Here is a 21460-nt window from a genome sequence, read left to right on the forward strand (position 1 = left end):
GCTGACACTGGAGCTGGCTCTCCGGACCCCCCTGCCTTATGATCATGACTAGCTGGGGCTGGTGCAGGGAAGTACTCCTCATCCTCGGAGGAGTCTGACTCAAGGTCGGACCAATGTATCTCATCGTCTCCTCCGGGAAGCTGTGCCTCTGCGGCAAGCAATGCCTCATCCTCCTGGGCCACTCGGGCCTGTACCTCAGGTGACAGGCGTGCCATGGCAGCTCGATCTGCCTGTCTGCCTCTCCTCCTGTCTGAGGGTGCTGTCGGGCGGTAGACGGGGAACCAGGGAACCTCGTCTTGTCTGTAGACTGCACTGACGGGTGACTCAGCTGGCAGTATCATAGAGCAAATGAAACTGATCCAGTGAGCATAAGGAAACTGTCGTACAACGCCCATCCCGTCAGTGATAACATCCTCAATCTCAGCCAAAATGAAATCAACAATATCGAACGGCTCGTGAGTGAGAATGTGAAGAAGCAGTAGCTGCTGCAGACCTGTGAACCCCTCTGGGTAGCCACTCCTCGGGAGCAAAGTCCTCCGAAGTGCCATGTGAACTGCGTAAGCCTCTGGGGTCAGCAGGCTAGGAACTCTGGCGTAGGAAGCCGGGAAGGGCTGGCGGAAGCACTGAGAGATCGCCTCGTGAGAAGGTGCAATCCCGCCAATCATAGCTCTGCGCGGTGGATCTGCATCACCATAGACCATCTCCTGCAGGGAGACGTCAACCAGGTCAACTCCAAGAATTCCTGCAAGTGTCGCTCTGGACAGACCAAAGACCTGGCCTCCAAACATGAAATGCACTGCTCTGCGCTCTGGGGCAATCCATGCTGTGGCATAAAAGACTCTAACCCAATCTTCAATGTATCTGTTGCGCTCAATAGAAAGCAACCTGGGCAGTCCCCTGAAATGAGCAAAGTGCTCCCTGACATCTGCTCCCCCTGCAGCTGTCCTCAAAGATACCCAGTCAAGTACTCTGTGAGGGAAGATCCTGTGGCCCCGCCTCTGATAGGTCTCGTAGAAACTGGCTTGAAGAAGTGTCCAGAATCTACGATCGACCCTGCTGTCACGTGTCACCGGGAACCACTCCTCCTCCTGTACACTCCACCTGAGCCTCTTGACCTTTGCCGCATTGGTCGAGTAATGTGCCAAACTTGCATATGTAGTTCAAGGTAATCTAGAATTACAATAGAAAAAGTTTGGATGGAAAAAGGAAAAAAATAAATATGTTTTGCCGAGTGTCACAGAATAGCGCTCCGTAAATATTGTCTTTGCTGAGTGTGCAGTTTGTGGACACTCGGCAAAGGTTGCCACATTTCAACAGTTCACGCTGACGCATTGAAAAATAAAAAAATAGGAAATTTTGCCGAGTGCCCGTGATCTGGCACTCGGCAAAGGGTCTTTTATTCCTTCACAGGCTACCTGAACACTTGTGCACTTTGTCGGCTCTTTCATTCCTTTCCTCGCCCAGCTCCTCGTCACCCAGCTTAGCTCCTCACCATCGCGCCCCGGCCACCGCCATGCTGGGCGCGGGCCTGCTGCTATGCGTGATGGCGCTGGCGGCGTCCGTGCAGCCGCTGCGGCCGGGCAACATGCAGGTCATCACCATGGAAGGCAAGCGCAACAGCAAGTTAACCTGCGCCGACGCCAGGAAGAACTCCAACCACCTAGGATGCACGACCACCTGCCCCAACCGATGCCCCAAGAAGTGCCTCATCCTCTGCCCAACCTGCAAGACCTTCTGTCGTGATTACTAGTGCTATGCTATATATATAAATATACTATCTTCGATTCGATCTCATGGCATGGCAATGTGGCATGCACACCTCTTATTATGCAATTCAATTCAGTGTGCGATTTCTACCCCGGCGTGTCGTGCGGCGACCCGCGCTTCACCGGAGCTGACGGCAACAACTTCTACTTCCACAGCAAGAAGGACTGGGACTTCTGCATCCTCTCCGACACGGCCTCCACATCAACGCCCACTTCATCAGCAAGCGCAACCCAGCCATGAGCCGCGACTTCACCTGGATCTAGGCGCTCGGCATCCGCTTCGTGCACCACCACCTCTATGTCGGCGCCGCCAGGACCGCCCGCTAGGACGCCGCCGCCGACCACCTCGCCCTCGCCTTCGATGACGAGGACGTCGCCCTCTCGGTCGCAGCCAGCTCCCACTGGTCCCCGCCCATCGCACCCGCGCTCTCCATCACCAAGACCGCGCACGCCAACACCATCGTCGTCGAGCTCAGGGGCATCTTCTTCATCATGGCCAACGTCGTGCCCATCATCGCTGAGGACTTGCGGGTCCACGGCTACGGCATCGCCGACGACGACAGCCTCGCGCACCTCGACCTCGGGTTCAAGTTCTACGACCTCATCAACGACATCCACGGCATGCTCGGACAGAGCTACCGCCACTATCGGAGACGGCACTTTGCATACACTTTGCCAAGTGCTGACCAAGGACACTCGGCAAAGAGCATAAGCACTCGGCAAACATCCGTCACCGTTTCTTCCGTCGTCATGTCCATTTTTTTGGCCGAGAGCAGGATTAGGCACTCGGCAAAGTGTTTGCCGAGTGCCCGACAAAAAACACTCAGCAAAGAGGCCTTTGCCGACCCTTTCTTTGCCGTTTCCTCTTTGCCGAATGCAATACTTGGCAAAGGGTTTGCCGAGTCCTTATGTTGTTTTGCCGAGTGTGTCAGACACTCGGCAAATGAGGCTTCTCTCGTAGTGCTTCATACCTTTGGAAGTTTCGTTTCACCTTAGTCCTTTCTCCTTCACACGAGGACGAGCAAAGGCTAAGTGTGGGGGTGTTGTTGACGGCTCTAAAATACAAAATATACACCGTCAACTCCTACATGAGCACATAAGAAATGAACATCAACAGTAGTGGTAGGATTTATTACTAACAAATTTCACAAGTGTTGGTGAAACATTGATTTTAGGAAGCATGTCTGAAATAAGAGGAAAACACACCGAAGATGCAACCGAAATGCATAGAATCACATCCTGCGTCGCACTTACAAAATGGGCCCACATGGTAGGGCAAACTCATATACAAAGGCAGCAAACACCCAAGGGATAAGGAAAGGACCCACCTGTCAGTGCACCACGCGAAGGCGGTGGCTAGGGGGCCCACCTCCAGGTCGACCGACACCTAGGATCGGCCGAATCTGGACAGGCCCCCATCTAGGTGCACTTTGGCAGGAGATTCGGTCTTATCATCGTGAAGTCGATACCTGGTGTTTCCATCCTTAAATCCGCCAGCAACCGCCCTTGGAGACTATAAAAGGAGGAGAAGGAGCCCTCATTCACACACACCACCAAAACCTCCAACACTTTCATTTGAAGATGTAGCGCTCCACTCCATGGCGAAGCCCTGCCGAGGCTAGTGCTTAGAATGGGGGGGGCGAGGGGGAGTAGCTCGGAGGAGTGCTGAGTCTCTTAGCACTCTACTCCGGACATGTACCTCTACGGATGTTAGCTTCCTCTAGTATGAGTAAGTTAGTATTTGTGATTCCTGTCTTGCATAGTACTTATATTTGAGTGAGATCAGTTCTCTTACTCGTGGGTTTGTCGCTTTGTATTTATACAGAGTGCCGTAGTTTGCTACGGGAATTCAGATGTAGTCAGACTACGGTAGTAATCAGTAGCATAGATGTGGTGTCTAGGATAAGGGTTACCTTCGTTTGCTTTATATCCCACAGTTTGTTTGAGGTAGGCCGTAGGTGGTGACAGCCCTGTTGTTCTTTCGTAATCCTCCATGTTCGGATATAGCGTAGAGCCATTGGCCGGAGTCTCCTGACCATTTATGGGGCAAGCCGATGCCCGAAGTGAGTATTTCTGCTCGAGAGATCGACCTTTAACTCAACTCTAATACTACCTCAGGAATCCTCTCCATCCTCGCGACTTATCTTGGTGTGTCCCTTGGCCAACTAAAGTAGAAGTTAGTGCATGCACGTTCCCTATGCATTCGATACCCTTAAATACTCTCGGGTGAAAGCTACGATGGTATCCGTGCGCTTACGGATTTATTCATAGTCTTTAAAATACCCAACACTAGGTTGTGCTCAATTTTGTTTATTGTGATTGGCATGGCACTTCCAACCCCCCGACATTCAAGGATGTGTCCCAAGGGACAACTTTTAAAGAGCTTGTCGGATGGTTTTAGAGGAACACTGCCCAAAAGAGTGTATGCTAAGTGCCATGGCATGATGTTGGCCTCCATGACGGGGATAATCTGGGCTTCCATGGCGATTCCCCTTATGGAACATGGAATGATCGTGGAGGGTGAACTAATCCAAAATAATTCAAAAAAGTGTTTCATTCCGTTCGACCATTCCTTCCTCATGTCCTCCTTGAGAAAAACTTCATTGGGAGGATCGGTAAGAGAAGGAGGTACCATGAGCCTGAGGGAAGGTTCTTTCAAGGGATTTCTGGATTGAGAGATATGGACAGAAGAAGGTTCCTCCTACAGAGATGATTCAAGGTATTCCGAAGATTTTCAAAAGGGTCATCCTTGAATTGGAAAGTGAACTCCGAAGGTTGAATTTCTTCTTGCTTCGATGTTCGTGGTTCGGGAGAGGGCTCAACAAACAGATCTTTGGATGTGGAGGGTAAAGGCTTGGATTTGGATTCCTTTCTACGGGGTTTGGTACGGGAGGAGGAGTTTTCTAAGAGGCTATCTAGGAATTTCCTTCCTTCCGTTAGAGTTTTATGAGCAAACAACCTTCTGGTGGTGATGTCGAGATCTAGGGCAGCATCCATGTCTAAACATGAGCAAAAGATGTATAATGATACATCATCATGTATAGAAAAGTCTGGGTGAGATGCCAAAAGGCATAAGAACCTAGCCCATGCTGCACCTATGGACCCCTTCTCTATTTGCTCAAAATTGAGGATTTCAAATGAAAGAGAGTTTGTGCGATTTAGAAGGGAGAACAAGTAACAAAACTCAAGTCGAAGCTCTTCCCAATCACCGTTCACACTCTCCATGTTGTGGGTGTACCATTGTCATGCCCTCTCCACGAGAGAAAATGGAAACAACTTCCACCTCAAGGTTTCTTGTGTCAAGCCTGGAATAACTAAGCACGAACACAGTTCCTCGAATTCTTGCATATGGACGTGGGGATCTTCATTGATAGCTCCGGAGAAGGTCTGAACTGTGACACCCTAGGTGTCAAATTGTACCATAATAGGTTATGAAATGTAATGCATGTGTTGAAATGTATAAGGATTGGATGTATTTGTGGAAATAAGACCTTATGTGTAATTTTATAAGGATATGAGTCCTTTTGTGCAAGATGCATGAGTTACAAAAGTAATCTTCAAAGTTACTAGGGGCCAAATTATAAGAATGCAAGTAATCATGACTTACCTGAAAACTTGCATTTAGGCCCAAGTTATGTGTAAAATATTTAACAAGGACAAAATCTTTATAAATCTTAAAGTTAGTCCAAAATTTCAAAATAAAGTTGCATACTTCGAGTTTTTGATTTCAAACCCTAAAACAAAGTTGTAGAGTTTGAAAAGTTTTACAACTTTCATTTTGAACACTTTTTCTTTTGAGCCCTAGCTTAAAAGTTATCGCTGGTTTACAGACAGGTCCCTGGAACTTCTGAATTTTGCAAATTAGTCTAGTCGTCTTCAACCTTCCCTCTGCTCTTCTGTTCTCTGCGCCGCCGCACTGTCTCCTCGAATTCCGGTCGCTGCAGTGCCGCCCCCCTTGCCCCCTCACTCCGTGCGCCGCCCCTAGCTCTGCCCACCGCCTTAGCCCGCCTCCGTGGCCCCTTCCTGCACTGCCACGCACGCGCCATCGGCCGCCTGAGCGCCGCCAGTACCGCCACCTCCACGCCGCCGTGGTCCTCGGCCGTGCGCCCCTCCCTTACCTCCTCCTCCCTATAAATAGCCGCCCTAGGACCTGCTGAAGCTAGTTCTCCATCCCCTTGCTTCTCTCTCTCGCCGGAGCGTTGCTCCCAGCACCACCGCACCGCCGCCCTTCGGCCTCCCGCCGGCGACCCCCTTCCCGACCTCCCCAAGCCCGACCAAGGCTTCAAACGAGTGCGTCTCGGTACCCTCTCACTCCCCACCCCCTTCCCCGTGCCATCCGAGCTCTTCCTTCGCCGGATTTGAGCCAAGACCGAGCTTGCCCCGGCCGGCCATGGCAGAAGGGCACATCTGTGAAGTTTCAACTTTTTCTGAGGGCCTATATGAAAGATTTTGATTCTTTCTCCTTTTCAATGTGCTGAACTTTGAAAATTCCTAGCAAATCATAGAAAATTCAAAAAAATGTAAAACCAGTTGGACCTGAATCCTTATTTCAAACTCTATCACTCTTGTTTTGTGACCATGTTATGAAAGTATATGATCTGTGCTGTGTTAAAATAGAAGTAAATGAATGCTTGTTATTTCATGTGAGTGGTGTTGCTGACTTGTAAATTCAATAGAAAATTGTAGGAAATTCCAAAAATTGCAAAACCAGTTTTGTTGGAAACTAGATTTTGAACTCTACAACTTCTATTAAGTAAGTTTGATATGAAACTAAAATATTTTTGAATCTATGTTAAATCTAAGATAAGAGAGTGTAATATCCATAGTTCCTACTTGTTAACTTTGTTGATCATGATTTTTGGTATGCAATCTTTATAGATTAAGTATGAATTGATGTGAAATTTTCAAACCTAATCTTGTCTTGTAATTTAAATTCTTTTAAGTTGATCAATTTAATTGGTTTTATAGTAGGATTAGTTAGATATACCCTTTACAGCTTATCTATTTAGATCTCCTGGTCAGAATCTTTAAATATGCAATTGATCTGTGTTTAAATTTTCAAAACTTTTAACCCTAATTATCCAGGGTTCACATTCAATTTTGAATTTAATTTAAACTTGAAATATTTAATTTCTGTTCCCAATTAAATCAATGCTATAATCATAAGTTGAATGTAAATGATTCAAAGCTTAGGTTTCTTTTTGTACCATGAGTTCTTGAGTGTTAACCTTTTGGATTGCAACTTTACCGTGAATTGAGATGAAAGTGTGTGCATCCATTGAACTCCATCTTGCATATCATGTAGACTCGACCACTCTCGCCGACGGAAATTACCAGCTAATCCCGGAACCAGAAGGAGGTTGTTCTGAAGACCCTAAGAACTTCGTCAGGGAATTCTCTGAAGGCCCGAACCAAAGTTCGGACGTTATTAACTTGACTAACCCCGGCCCCACCAGTAAAGGCAAGCCCCGGACATAACCTACTATTTTTATTACACTGCAATCTATATCTATTTACATATTCTATGCATTAAGTTTTTAGGAATTGCTTGAAACCCTAGATGCATGAATCCTAGAACCAATGTATTGAGTAGTAGCACTTGAGTCTGACTAGCTGCTATGCTAATAGGACCGGTAAAAGTTGGGTGATTTCCTATCACTCGCGCGATATAGGAATTGTAATGTTTACATTCCCGTTATCACTATAAGGATGACAGACGGGAGTTTTGTGAGGTATCATGGTTGAGGTGATACCCCGTCTGTGTTGTTGAATTTTGATAAGGTCGCGGTGTGTGCTGATCGGGGTTAAGCGTTTGAAAGTACTAACCACATGCCGCGAAATATGGTAAATGGTAAGCCTAGTAACCAATCGGCCCGAGGAGTGGACATACCTCCCACCACTCGTCTTGCTTCTTCTGGTTACTTATGTTCGGTTGGGGAAATACGTGTTGCAAGGGCAACCAGGAATACGGGTTTTGTAGTCGCGCTACAGACGTATGTCCTGCACTTTGGTAGTGCGTATGTTCCTGCAGTCGCTTGTGGTGGACCTGTCCACGAGTCGGAATGAAAGGCAAACGGTTGCTTCGGAACTATCGTTGGATGTTCCAAGCGCGTGAGTTAGGTTTACCTTGCAAGGTTAAATTCGATTCAGAATCGTCCGCCTCTCACGATGATTGAGACTACTTAATCCCTTTATCACACAGAGTAACAAGAGCAACTATATGATAAGTAATACTGATGGTTGAGATAAAGAGCTCTACCTTACTTGCTTAGCTATAAGTGCTTATCTAGAATGGATAAACACATAGAACTTGAAAGCTAAAAGTTGAAACTAAGGATCTACTCTTAGTTGCTTTTCAGCTGAAACTAAACTCAGAACTATTATAAGCTTTCATAAGTCTAGTTATGGGCTAAAGTATACCCAATCCCGGGTAAGCCTTGCTGAGTATTAGTATACTTAGCCTTGCTAGTTATATGTTTTGCAGGTAATGTCTTGAAGACCCTACTCTTCCCTTGCCTTGGCCCTGTGCTCTTTCAGATGGTTGGTTCGTGGAATGGGATCCGTCCCCGGCCAGCACTAGAGATATCGAGTGATGTCGTGCTCGGACTTAGCATGACATCCGTCTTGACGACGTGTTGTAATCGTCGCGTATGTTTTCCACTGCCAAAAATCATAGCTTTAACAGTTTGTAATGTACTGCTTTGGAAAGCCCTTATAATGTAATTTTCTTGTGATGTAAAATATGATGGTGATTGTATCTCTGGACTCACCTTCGTGTGAGGTAACCTTATTTGATCCTGTGTATCGGTGGTTTATCTGGACGTTACCCGACAGGCCAAGGGATTATACCGTTTGAAGCACGTTGGAGCCCTCTGGAATGGACTCGCGTACTTGAGCCGGTATAGTTTAGGATGGTTCTGCCACACAAACCATGGCTATAAAGCTAGGGCAGAGTTCAAAGCTAGATGAAGAAGAGGATGGTGGCTCTAAGAACTCACCCTTGGGAGCATAAAGTTTACGGGTATAGATGTGCTCCATGGTAAGAAAAGGGTAGAAGAAAGAGAAGGATAAAAGAAAGGGTACATGGGCAAACTAGGTTTGAAGACTACTACAACAACCATTCCCCGGCAACGGCTCCAGAAATGGTTGTTGGTATTTCTTAACGTTCACAAATAGAATCTGCAAGTGCACGGATATAGCGTTGTAGCACTTCACTCGGAGAGTATTCAGGGTATCGTAAAAATCTCAGGGAATGGAGGTGTAACAGTCTGCTAGCTAGTTTACCCAAGTTAAAGAGAAGATAGGATCATTCTGGGTACTATGGTTGACTAAGGATAGAGATTCTTAGGAAAGATAAGCTGAGCTATCACTTGCTTCGGGCACCGGACTACACCTGGTCTGCCAAGCGTATTTGGCTATTAGCTCTATGCCCAATTTGAACGTGGGGGACTACGAAGGATGGATAGGGCTATCACCACCTGCCGCCTATCCCGACAGACTGTGGGGAAGGGTTGCAACCAAAGGTAACTTCAAGCTTAGACACCACATCTGCGCTATCGATTACTGCTTCTAAGCCCAGCCAGACTCTGTCTTAAGACTCAAATCCTTAGGCTAGAAACAAACATTCAAGAATGAACAATGAGCCTGCAAGCAAATGATAACAAAGACTTAACTTCAATAAGAACTCACCACCATAGACAAACCCGAATACTTACTCAAAAGGGGTTCGTATTCGCCGAGGTACAAGTAGAGGGAGGCCGACAACTCCAGCTCTCCTCCTGGACTTCTCCTCCACACACTCCCTAACCTACTCTACAAAGTAGCTCAACAAGGTGGAATCCCCCTCTCTTCTTCTTCTCCAATTTCATGTGTGTTGTGTGAGAGGTGAGCTCCTCCTTATATACTACTCCAAAGGTAGTTCCTGGGTGAATTATACAAGGAAACATTGATAACTTACATCCCAAAGGCGGTGGAGTTCTTGCCGCCAAACCTAAGAGTGCTGGGATCCTGTCCAGGTTCGGCCGACCCCTTGGTTCAGCCAACCCCTGGGAGGGTCCTCCTGGCACCGCCTTTGGTTGGTGGCATGACAGGTGGGTCCAAAGCCTGATCCTTGGTGATTTCCCCTTTGATACGTCGGTTTGCCCTGTCAGGTGGACCCGTCTTCCTTGGGGTGCACAGGACATGATCTTCTGCACATTTATTTGTGTTCTTGTGTGTGTTTCTCTTGCAATTTCTCATGGCTGCCTGCATAATATAATTCACCAAAGTTTTTGGAAATAGTTAGGTTAAGGCTCCTATCATCTATTTTGGTGATTATTTATTGTGCTGAACGATGTAGGTGTTGACGGTTAGTTTGGTGATAAGGACCGTCAACAACACCCTCACACTTAGCCGTTTGCTCATCCTTAAGTAAGGGTTGAGGACTAAGGTGGATGTAGCTCCTTGAAGATGAACCTGCATACAAGTTATTTCAAACCTCCTCCAAATCTTGTGAACTTTTTGAGTGGGTATCATGCTTACCTTGGTAATTGAAGAATGGAACAGTCCAGCCAACCCTTCTTCCTTAGAAACCTAGGTTTTTGTTTCGAAAATAAAGAATAGTCTTGCTCCTCAAATTATTCTTTGAATCACTCTTTTGAAGTTTGCTTTTTATTTTCAATCCTCACGAAGGCGAAGTTGTTGCCTTCTTTTCTCCTATCATCTATTCAGGATTATGTGGAGCTCAGGGTAGGAGTAAAGAGGCAAGTTTGCTTTGCTTTTGTTGCTAAGTCAATGTCGAGATCCAAGAAGAAACAAGTCATACGCTCTAATCAAAATGTGCAAGTGTGTGGTTATTGTGTATGAACTCCTTTTTGCGAATGACTCTTATTTTTTATTTTTTATTTTTCTTCTTTTCTTTTTTCTTGGACTTGCGTGTGTCCAAACCATGATTTTGAGCAAACTTTTACTTCTTTTCTTTTTCTTCTTTTTGCATAGCCCAAATCTTTTTGCTAAGACAATTGGAGAGAGTCATCTCAATTGGAGCTTTTATTTGAATGATGGGTGTATGGATGGCATGACTTTTGCACAACTTTCAGTATGAAAATCGGCATGTACTTGTGGAGTGTACATGATTTTAATCATGAGAGCATGGAAAATTTCTAACATGGGCCATAAAATTTGACAAAGCTTAAAGCAAATACATGCTGTAGAATCATGATGATTATTCGCATGCGGGGGGAGCCGTGGGACGAGGAAGATGACACGACCAACGATTATGATGATGGTGGCGCCCCGCCTCTTGACAATCTCTTTGACGATTTCTTCTGTTGTGTCGATTAGGGAGTTAAGGAGATCCTCGAGGGGGTCATGGAGGAGACGGGGGCGTAGTGAGCACCGCCCTTGCTGTTCTGGAGGCCCGGAAGCATGGTTCATCCACCCCGAACATGGGGGCGAGCGTGAAGCGCTTCAAGGTGTCCGACGACAGGTGGTCATTGAGCTTGTCTTCACGCATCGGCGACCGGGTCGCTTCCCCCCAAAGTCTTCAGGGCGCACCGTGGGGCCACATCTTGCCAATGCACACTCCCCGACGGGTGACACCGGGCGCGTTCCCCCGCTCCCTCCGAGTGGTCCATCCCCGAGCTCCACAGTGAGGATGCCCTTGCCTCCCCTTCGACCGTGGACTAGGGTGGTCAGGGGCTCTAGCGCCTCTGGGCCTCCAGCTCGAGCGCAAGGGGGTCGCTGGATGCGATGCCTTCTGCCAAGGCTCGACGCCTTGTTCCCACTACACCGCTGTGACATTCAGGTACTTAGGAGATAGGCATGCTAAATTCTAGTATATGTTGTGCTTGTTAGAATGAAGTGTGTGTTGCTTTGATAAATGCTTTTAAAACCTAAATGCAAGTTAAAGTGTATTTTTGTAATTATGAAAAAATTAGGGTTCTTTTGCTAAATGTGATTGAAGTAGGGTTATTTCAAATTGTATGAAGGTTAGTTTTGTAAAGGCAAGAATTTACTTTTAAACCACTGTAAGAAGTAGAATTATCCTAAGATTTCATTTGGAATGTGAATTTTAAATAGGTTTTATGTGAAATTTGAAAGTTTGTTAGATTTTGAAATAGTTGCAAAACCATAACTCTTTTGAAGCTGACCCAAAGTTGTAGATCTTTATAAACTCTACACTTTTGCTTTTGGGCATATTTTCATTTGGGCTATGGTTTGAAAGAAAATCTTACTTCATAGTGAACCCCTTGAACTTTTGAAAAATTGCAAACAAGTCCCCGTCGTCTTCCTCTCTCCCCTCCCTCACTGTTTCTCTGCTGCTCTGCTCCACCGACCGCCGCCCCTGGCCAGTGAGCTCCCATGCTAACAGCTGCCCCTCGCCGCTCTAACCCCACCACCTGGCCCTCCAGCTCACCTGCCCGCCGCTCGCCCGACCCCTGCTGGTTTTTCCCCGCCCCGCCACGTCGTGCCGCCGTCGCCCGAAGCCGCCACATCGCACCGCCGGTTGCCAGCAGCTGCTCCAGCTTGCCCGTGCCCCTTCTTGGTTCCGTAGCACGTCCAGGAGTTCTCCTCGACTTCTTTTACCTCCTCGCGCGGCCGCATTTCGCTTCCTCGGCTTCTTCTCCGCTCACCACCGCTGCCAGACCACCGCCCCACTCTCTGCTCACTGCCGTTAGCCAACTCCGCCGCCCCACGTCCGCAACCCGGTGCTTCCATGTCACCACCGCATCCCACCGAAGCTCCTTGACCAGTTCTTCTCCATCCTCTCGCACTTACGCCGCCCAGAATGCCGCGCCGGCAGTCCTGTCCACCACCACCGCTTGGCTTCACCGTCGTCCAGACATTTCGCCCCCTCTCGGCCCTCACCGAGCTCACCACCAGCACCACATCTATGCGTGGAAGCTTCCTAGCCACTTCTTCGCAGCCTTCCTGCACTCCGGCCACCGGAACACTGCCGCCGCCTCGGGACCTCGCCACACCGGCTCGGTTCTCCGTCGAACTGCCGTCTCCGCACCTTCCTGCTTCGATTCCGGCCACCCCAATGCCCGCCGTGAGCTCCTGAACCTTTTTCCCCACTTCCCCCTCGCCGCCAGTGATCATCCTCACCGGAATTTGATTGCCGTCCTTGCTGTTCCTAGGTTTAAATCATCCAAGGACCCAATTGCAGACTTTTTTTTCTTTCTAGGGTCCTCTCTGCAAAATATCAGTACCCTCCCTCAATTCAAATCAGCCAGCTTTGAAAATCTGTAGGAATTTGTAGAAAAATCCAAAAATTGTCAAACTAGTTCTGTTATACTCTAGAAGTCCAGTTCTACAACTTTTGTTACTAAAGTTTAGTTTGAAACTTAATGCTTTAAGTGTTATTTTAAAGTTTAACAAAAGAGAATCTTGTATGTATATTTTGCATGCTAGCTTTATTTCATGTGATTTTTGGTATGCAACTTGTATGTGATATGAGTGAACTTGTGTGCAAATTTTACCACCAGTATTGTACTCTAACTTGAACCAATTTAAACTTGTGCAAAGTAAGTTTGAAATAAAGTAAATTTATTCAAGCATGCTACTGATGCTTCCATACTTAAATCTTTTTACCATGTGTTGTTCTAATGTTGAGTAATTCATAGTAAATCTTGAATAATTTTTAGCACTATTTAACTTAAGGTTTTTATTTTAAACTTGAACTTTGAATTTAATTCGAATAACTTAGCTTCTGCTTTCAAAAACTTATGAAAAATTTATGGCAAGCTCATCTGATAGAGGTGAACACACTTATCAAAATCAAAGGCAAGAACCTCTGTAGATTTCAAACTAAAAATAAAACTTGTTATCTTAAGTTTGAATTTTTCCATTTTTATACTACTATTCTGTTAGGTTTAAAAATATGAAAAATTAACAGAAGTCTTTTACTAACTTCAGGTATGTGTAGTTAAATTACTAACCTCAGTACTCCTATACTTGAAGCTGTAGAAATTAATTGTAATGATAGTAGAGTTAATTGGTTTAATGTACCATAAGTAAGTTAAAATTCTTGGAATTCAAATCCTGGCTTTGTGATGCTTTGAATGTGAGTTATTGGATTGCAACTCTATCGTGAAGGAAAGTTATTAACTTAATAATCACTTAATTTAAATCATTGCATATCATGTAGAATCGACGACGCTTGAAGACGGAACCTACGAGTTGGTCCCGAAACCCGAGCAGGGTACATCTGAAGACCAAGTGCACGTCGCCGAAGATCTTACTGAAGCCCTGAACAAAAGTTCGGAAGTGATTGACATTCCTGACCCTAGCCCCACACAAGAAGGCAAGCCCCGGTGCATAACCCAGTATTTTAAATTATGCACTTATATTACTGTATATCTATCTTGTGCATTAAGTGTTAGGAGTTGTTATGAAACCCTAGTTGCATGAAACCTAGGAACCTATGTAATGTTTCTGAGTCCTTATCGAGTAGATGCTCTGCTAATAGGACCGGCAGAAGTCGAGTGATTTTCTGTCACTCGCGCGATATAGGAGTTGATTGTTTACTATTTTGCAATCACTATAGAGATCACGGACGGGATTATGTGCAGTACCATGACTTGGAATGGTACCCGTCTGTGTTGATCAATTGGATAAGGCTGCAGTGTGTGGTATTGGTGGTCAAGTATTTGAAAGTACTAGCCACATACCGTAAATATGGTACACGGTAAGCCTAGTACCTGATTGGCCCGGCAAGTGGACTTACCCCACCACTCAAATTTTGGTTTTTGTCGCACACACGTACCGATGTGTGGGAATACATTCTGCATAGCAGATGGGAGTACGGTCATACAGTCGCGTTGTAGACTTACGTCCTGCACATTGGATGTGCGTATGGTCCTGCAGTCGCTTGTGGTGGCCCTGATCGACGCCCCGGAATATGAGGGGAATGGTTGCCCGGAAAGGAAAGTTTCCGAGCGTGTGAGATAGGATCCCTTGCAAGGTTATGAAATTCAATTTAGAATCGTCCGTTTCTCATGGAGATTGAGACTACTTGATACTTCTGTCACATAGAGTAATAACAGTAACCGTTAATGGAATAATTTTGATGTATGCTTAATATCTATCTTGCTTGAGTAGTATAGGTGCTTACCTAGAATGGTTAAAAGAAACTAGAATCTAAAAGCTAATATATGAAAGTAAGGACATACTCTTTATTGCTTTTCAGCAAAAGAAAACTAGAGCTGTTCAATCTATCATGGTCTAGTTATGGGCTAAGTATACCCAATGTCGGGTAAGCCTTGCTGAGTATTAGTATACTCAGCCTTGCTAGTAATATGGTTTTCAGGTATGCCGTTCGTGACTCAAGAGGATAGTCTGACTTGGCCTGGCACTGTTCCGCTTGGCTGATCCGTGGAATGGGATCCGTCCCCGATTGGCAATGACCCTTCGATGTAACGCCATGCTTTGGGCTAAGTATGGTGCCTACCTCTGCGACGGGTGTAGTCATGTTGTTATTCCGCTGCTAACTCTGAATACTGTCTGGTAAACTTGAATTTTTGAATAATACTTGTATAAATGTGTATTAGCTAGGATGAAACAAAATCTCTGTGTAATAATGTTTAATTATCCTCTGGTATAAAAGTTGTAAGCTGTTGTAAGGCTGGACTCGACTTCGTGCAAGGTAAACTTACGTCGATCCTGTGTAACCGAGGTTGAATCAGGCTGTGACCTGATAGTTCCATTTGAAGTGCGCTGAGCTGCTATCGCTTGCCTAAGCGAGGACTAGTGCGCTTGAGCCGAAATAATTCAAGCGGTTCTGCCACAACCACCCTCACTCGCGTCCATCTCCGAGCCCTCCATGGCCGCCGTGGGCCTTGCCCCTGGTGCTGCGGACGGCAGCGTAGCTGGGGAACGAGGCTTGTACGCCAATTCACTACGCCAGAAGCCCTAATCTGAGACGCGCCCTAGGCAAAATGCTAGACGCGCAGGGGTCGCGTCCCGCATTACCGCGTCGCAGATTAAAAAGTAATCTGAGACGCGCCTCACGCGCGTCTCAGATTACCAAAACGCAAGACGCGCCTCACTTACGGCTCGTCTCGCCTTGGCTTCACACAGGCTTCCCTGGGAGCCAAATGCAAGACACGCTCTAGGCTAGGCGGGTCTCGCATTAGTCTAAGATGAGAGACGCGCCTCACTTACGGCGCGTCTCGCCTTGGCTTCACACAGGCTTCCCTGGGAGCAAAATGCGAGACGCGCTCTAGGCTAGGCGGGTCTCGCATTAGTCAAAGATGGGAGACGCGCCTCATTTACGACGCGTCTCGCCTTGGCTTCACACAGGCACTCCTGGGAGCCAAATGCGAGATGCGCTCTAGGCTAGGCGGGTCTCGCATTAGTCACAGATGGGAGACGCGCCTCACTTACAGCGCGTCTCGACTTGGCTTCACACAGGCGCCACTGGGAGCCAAATGCGAGACGCGCTCTAGGCTAGACGGGTCTCGCATTAGTCACAGATGGGAGACGCGCCTCATTTACGGCTCGTCTCGCTTTGGCTTCACACAGGTGGCCCTGGGAGCCTATTGAGAGTCGCGCCCCAAGCGAGGCGTGTCTTGCATTAGTCTACCTCCAACAGGGGCCTTTTCTTTCCCCAGCTGCATCCTGGAACTAGCCAGGATTTGGCAGCTGCAATCAAATACCTGCAAAAGATTTCAATTCACAGAATTCACCGCAATCATCGCACGCATCCATACAATTCACATAGTGCGATACACACAAGGAAAGATGGTATTATATAACACATGTACAATCAATTAGCAACAATGATCGATAAGAACAATAGAGTACATGCAAAGCAAGTCTCTCAATCTAGCTCAATGTCGCGGGCCGTGCTATCGTGGATGGAACTCCCCCTTTGTGTTGACCACCTCCATCATGAGGAATCCCGCTAGCCTCTCTCGGATATCCTTCACGTTACCAAGCGTCGTTTGATTGAAATAATCATCTTCGTCCTTCGAAATATAATTACAAGCAGTTAGAATACAAGATGAAGACAGATTTTTTTTAATTATAACACGTGATAATTCTTACCGTGAAATCCGGTTTCTCTGCAACTAGAAGCATGTTGTGGCAAACATAGAACCCACATGAGTTACCCGAGGGTTGCCGTGTGCACTACATGTCAAAGATAGATAGAAATTAGCATTTTGCGACACTTAGAACCAAGAAAACATCGTAATAGTAAAGCGATTTAGTTATAGTAGTTACCGTCCACGCGGTGTGATGTGTAAACGCAGCTTGACGTTGCTCTTTGTATCCTTCTTTGGCCCTAAGATGCCTGTCAAGAGACCTAAACACAGACATCCGGATGTTATATTACAAATGCTTCTGAAATGGGCAAATGATAAAAAACTAAAGCAAACAACAAACTTACTCGTCAAGGATTGAGATGACTAGAGAATAATCACGTATCTGAGGCGCGCCCGACTCATCTGATGGAATGCTCGAGTCAAGGTAGAAGACTTGCTTGCTCCTGACATTGATGATGAGTGTAACCCAATGGTTGCCTGGGTTGTACGGCACCACAATGTGCTCCTTGTCAGCATGTACTCCCATGCACTTCACCATGTACCTAACCAAGTTGAAATGGAAACAAGCGGTTACATGTGTTAAATGGAAACAAGTGACTACATGTGGCTACAAGTTGAAATGAAAACAAGTTTAATTGTTGCATGTGCGCACCTGACCAAGCTATCTCTATCTGTCAGCATAAATGTCACCGTCATCAGCTGTGGGTCAATGTACCCACACTTCTTTCCGGTTCGACGCCTTGTCTCTTGTTGCATGTGCCTACACGATCCATATGAATTGAAATAGAAACGACTTAAATTGTTGAACGTATATCAAATGCATTGAAATGGAAACAAGTCTTAATCGACTTACAATGCAAAGCACCGAATGAGAGAAAGATCCAAAGCGTCGAGGTTGAAAAGGTCGAACAAATCGCTCCAGGCAACAATAAAGATGTTGCTGTTGCCCTCAAGCTGCAGAAAGTGCCGCTCTTCGTATGACACCATGATTTCCTCGGCTTGATTGACATTTTGCATGTAGTACTTGTGCAGGTCCATACAATATGGACCTGCTGCCCGAAGCTCAGAGACACTAAGCAAGGCCTTTCCAACCCTGTACTTTGGATTCTCAGAAGTGTAAGCCCTTGTGACCGGTTGTTTTGTCCGCTCCACCTTTTTCTTACCCTCTGAGATCTCCCGCTTCGTCGCCATCGGCCTACTCTGCTTCTTCCTCACAGGATTAGCCTTGCTTGGCTTCTTGGGAGCGGTAGCTGGCTCTGTCGGAACAGGTGGAGGGGGGGTAACCTGAGGCTGAGTAGGGACAGGAGGATGCGGTTCCGATAACGATTCCCGTGTACCCGGCAGCTGTGGGCATGGCTCAGAAAACGTCGGTGGCACTGCAGCACTCTGTGGCTGAGGTTGACTGGTCGGTACTGAATCTGCATCTGCTGGATCAATATGAATACCAGCTCTCCGCCACTGAACCCTTCTCGCAACTGCATCCCGCAAAGTGGTGGTCATGTCATCTGGTGGCACCTCCAGCTTGATATTCTTAGCAAACTCATGCACGTAGTCAATCTTCACCACAGCACAATCAGCCCTGACCTGCAACAACATCAACAACAACAACAAAGCCTTTAAATCTCAAGCAAGTTGTACATACCAAAAGAAAAAAAACAAAAAGAAATAGGAGAAAAGAAAAGAGAGGCAAAGACCAATGCACTGACCTGGACACCTTCAAGCTGGGACATACCGGGATACACAAGCCCGTTCCCGACCTCCATGAAAGATGAATCTCCGACCAGCTGCACGAGAAGACTGCATCGGGTCGGACGAGCCAAGCCATCTATCGTATCCGGCTCCACTGATGTAGGCACAATTGCCCTCTCTGTCCCTCTACTCTGAGAAGCACCCGCTGCAGTACAAGCGAAGCTGTCCCTTCTCTCTTCACTCATCGTACTCCCCGGCATATCAGGGAATGACAATCCCTGAGACTCGAAGATGGTCTTCAGCTCTCCAAACATCTCCATCTTCACCTGCTTTTTGATCTCATCTATGTCAACCTTTGATGAGGAGTCTCGAGTCCGCTTCCGGTATCTGCCTTTGTGTTCAGGGAACCCCTCCTTCCAGGTCAACTGACTGGAAACACCACGGACACGGCCCCGTTGCTCACGGGTTCCCAAAGCCCTGGTGAGCGCATCAAACTCCCTCACTCCTTCATTTGAACCTTGGCTGCTCTCCATCAAAGCCCTTTGAGCAACTTCCTCAGCGCTCGTGCTGTATCTTGACGTGTCATCTACGATATAATACATGCAGGCAAGAGGCAATATTAATTAGAGACACGAACTCTTACAAGACAAACCATAGCCAGTAAGGTCATATGTGGAGCCAAATATTGCCAATGATGCAAGAATGTAAAAATATTTTAAGATCTTCATCTTTACTTTTCATGCTATATGATTTATCTCGGATTTATTTAGTATTAGATGCTCTTAACGTCTGAAGACAATCATGGAAAAATCTTGGTGTATTTTCGAACATAAGTTATAATGCCCTATTCTAGCCATAAAAGTTTGAACTTAGAACTTAATTATTACATGGTGAACCAAAAGAATCGATATCATATCGGAGTTACCTTGCCACTGCCCCCGCGACACACGACAGCAAGAAGAGGCTCGATCGTGCTCCAGCCGCCCGCCGCGAGACGCTCCCCACGAGATCTCCACCGCCCGCCGCGGCAGATCCACCCAGCCGCACATCCGCCAGCACCACTTTCCCCAGATCCACCCAGCCGCACCACCAAAGTATCAGACTGCAAGTTCGGATAGCTTGTTCGGACCTCCAGACCCCCAGGCGGGTCTTGTCTGAGGTGGGAACAAATGCAAGACGCCCATGATCTGAGACGAGCCTTGCAGCCGCGCGTCTCCCATCCTCATGATCTGAGACGTTCCGTCCAAAGGCGCGTCTCCCATCTGATGATCTGAGACGAGCCTTCCAGTGACGCGTCTCCAGACCCCCAGGCGGGTCTTGTCTGAGGTGGGAACAAATGCAAGACGCCCATGATCTGAGACGAGCCTTGCAGTTGCGCGTCTCCCATCCTCATGATCTGAGACGATCCGTCCAAAAGCTCGTCTCCCATCTCATAATCTGAGACGAGCCTTGCAGTAGCGCGTCTCCCATCCTCATGATCTGAGACGATCCGTCCAAAAGCTCGTCTCCCATCTCATGATCTGAGACGAGCCTTCCAGTGACGCGTCTCCCATTTGTCTCAGTAAAGTAAAGCGAGACGCGTCCCGGCTATTTATCGAAAGAAAATTATAGTCACTCGATGTACTGCTGAACGAGATGACCACGGCTGAAATCCCCCTCCCCAGCGTCCCGGAGACCGAGGACCTCGCCACCGCCAAAATCCCCCTCCCCAGCGTGCCGGAGACCGCGGCGCTCGGCATCACCCTCCTCGGCGCATCCTCCGAGACCGCCGCGCTCCCGGAGTGCACCGCTTCGGAGATCACAGCGGTCGCCACCGGCAGATCTGCGGCGCCTCCTCCAACGGGCTTCTACACCACCAGCCGCAGATCTGCGACACGGGGACCGCAGCTCCCTTCACCACCAACATCCCCGGGCTTCTCCACCACCAGCCGCAGATCTGCGACACCGGGACCACAACGCCCTTCACCACCAACATCCCCCGCACATAAGGATCGGGTACCTCCCATTGTTGAATGTATTTGTTGGAATCGTCGCATTCTGCCTGAATCTGCATCAGCAAACCCACGGAGGAAGCTTCTCTTTGTTTGCTTTAGTGGTAGTACTCTATCGATTTCTATTGTCTCACGAAACCCACGAAACACGAGCGGGCCCAGGATGAAATTTCCGAGCTGGTCGAAGCTGTTTAGCTGCTTCGGCGGCTGCCTCCCCTGCAGCGACTGTTTAGTCACCCTAAACTGCTGTGGCTCGGGGAACAACAACGTTTACAAGGGGGGGGACGGTGATTCAGCTCGCGAAGCTGCTAGCGCTCGTAAGCCAGCGCCATTGCCTGATTTAATATCTATCTAATAATTAATATCGATGTAATAATAATTGCTGGATTTAGCTAGACATTGTAATGCTGGATTTAGCTAGACATTGTAATGTATTGTGAGATTATTTGTATTTCAGACATTGTAATGTATTGCTGGATTTACTAATGTAATGTAATGTAAGCCGGTTCGTTCGGTTTCAAGGGATTGATTCCATGTAATATGTATTGTACGCTACAGACGCGCCACCGCCACCCCCCCCCCCCGATCAATGCGAGACGAGCCTTACTAAGGCCCGTCTCGCATTACTTGTCAACGATTTTTATAAAGCCACAGAAATTAATGCGCGACGAGCCTTAGTAAGGCGCGTCTCTCATTACTTTCTGTGACTTTATAAAATGATCGGAGACAAGCCCTCCCACGGCGCGTCTCGCATTGAGGTGGGAACAAATGCGAGACGCGCCGTGGGAGGGCTTGTCTCCGATCATTTTATAAAGCCACAGAAAGTAATGAGAGACGCGCCTTACTAAGGCTCGTCGCGCATTAATTTATGTGGCTTTATAAAAATCGTTGACAAGTAATGCGAGACGGGCCTTAGTAAGGCGCATCTCAGATCTTAAAATGATCGGAGACTTGCCCTACCACGGCCCGTCTGGCATTTGTCTCT

At 47.2% G+C, this 21460-nt stretch overlaps 1 protein-coding gene and 1 pseudogene across 1 annotated transcript; one reads left to right on the forward strand and one right to left on the reverse strand.

Moving 5' to 3' along the window:
* The first annotated feature begins 1513 nt into the window (after positions 1 to 1513).
* LOC112872971 lies at positions 1514 to 11135 on the forward strand (annotated as a pseudogene).
* A 6366-nt stretch (positions 11136 to 17501) lies between these two features.
* LOC112872972 lies at positions 17502 to 18943 on the reverse strand. Its single transcript, XM_025936006.1, has 3 exons — positions 18502 to 18943; positions 18080 to 18379; positions 17502 to 17555 (listed from the first exon to the last, which is right to left on the reverse strand). The coding sequence occupies exons 1-3, from the start codon at positions 18802 to 18804 to the stop codon at positions 17502 to 17504; spliced, it is 657 nt and encodes a 218-aa protein (XP_025791791.1). The 5' UTR covers positions 18805 to 18943.
* Between the last annotated feature and the right edge of the window lie 2517 nt (positions 18944 to 21460).

Source organism: Panicum hallii, chromosome 9 (genome assembly GCF_002211085.1).
Source record: "Panicum hallii strain FIL2 chromosome 9, PHallii_v3.1, whole genome shotgun sequence".
NCBI lineage: Eukaryota > Viridiplantae > Streptophyta > Magnoliopsida > Poales > Poaceae > Panicum > Panicum hallii.

Coding starts and splice junctions, on each gene's coding strand:
- LOC112872972 (XM_025936006.1), bottom strand. CDS start 18,804: ATGGAGATGTTTGGAGAGCTGAAGACCATCTTCGAGTCTCAGGGATTG. Junction 18,380..18,501: donor CCCAGCTTGAAGGTGTCCAG/GTCAGTGCATTG, acceptor ATGTTGTTGCAG/GTCAGGGCTGATTGTGCTGT. Junction 17,556..18,079: donor CTGTCCCTACTCAGCCTCAG/GTTACCCCCCCT, acceptor TGGATCGTGTAG/GCACATGCAACAAGAGACAA.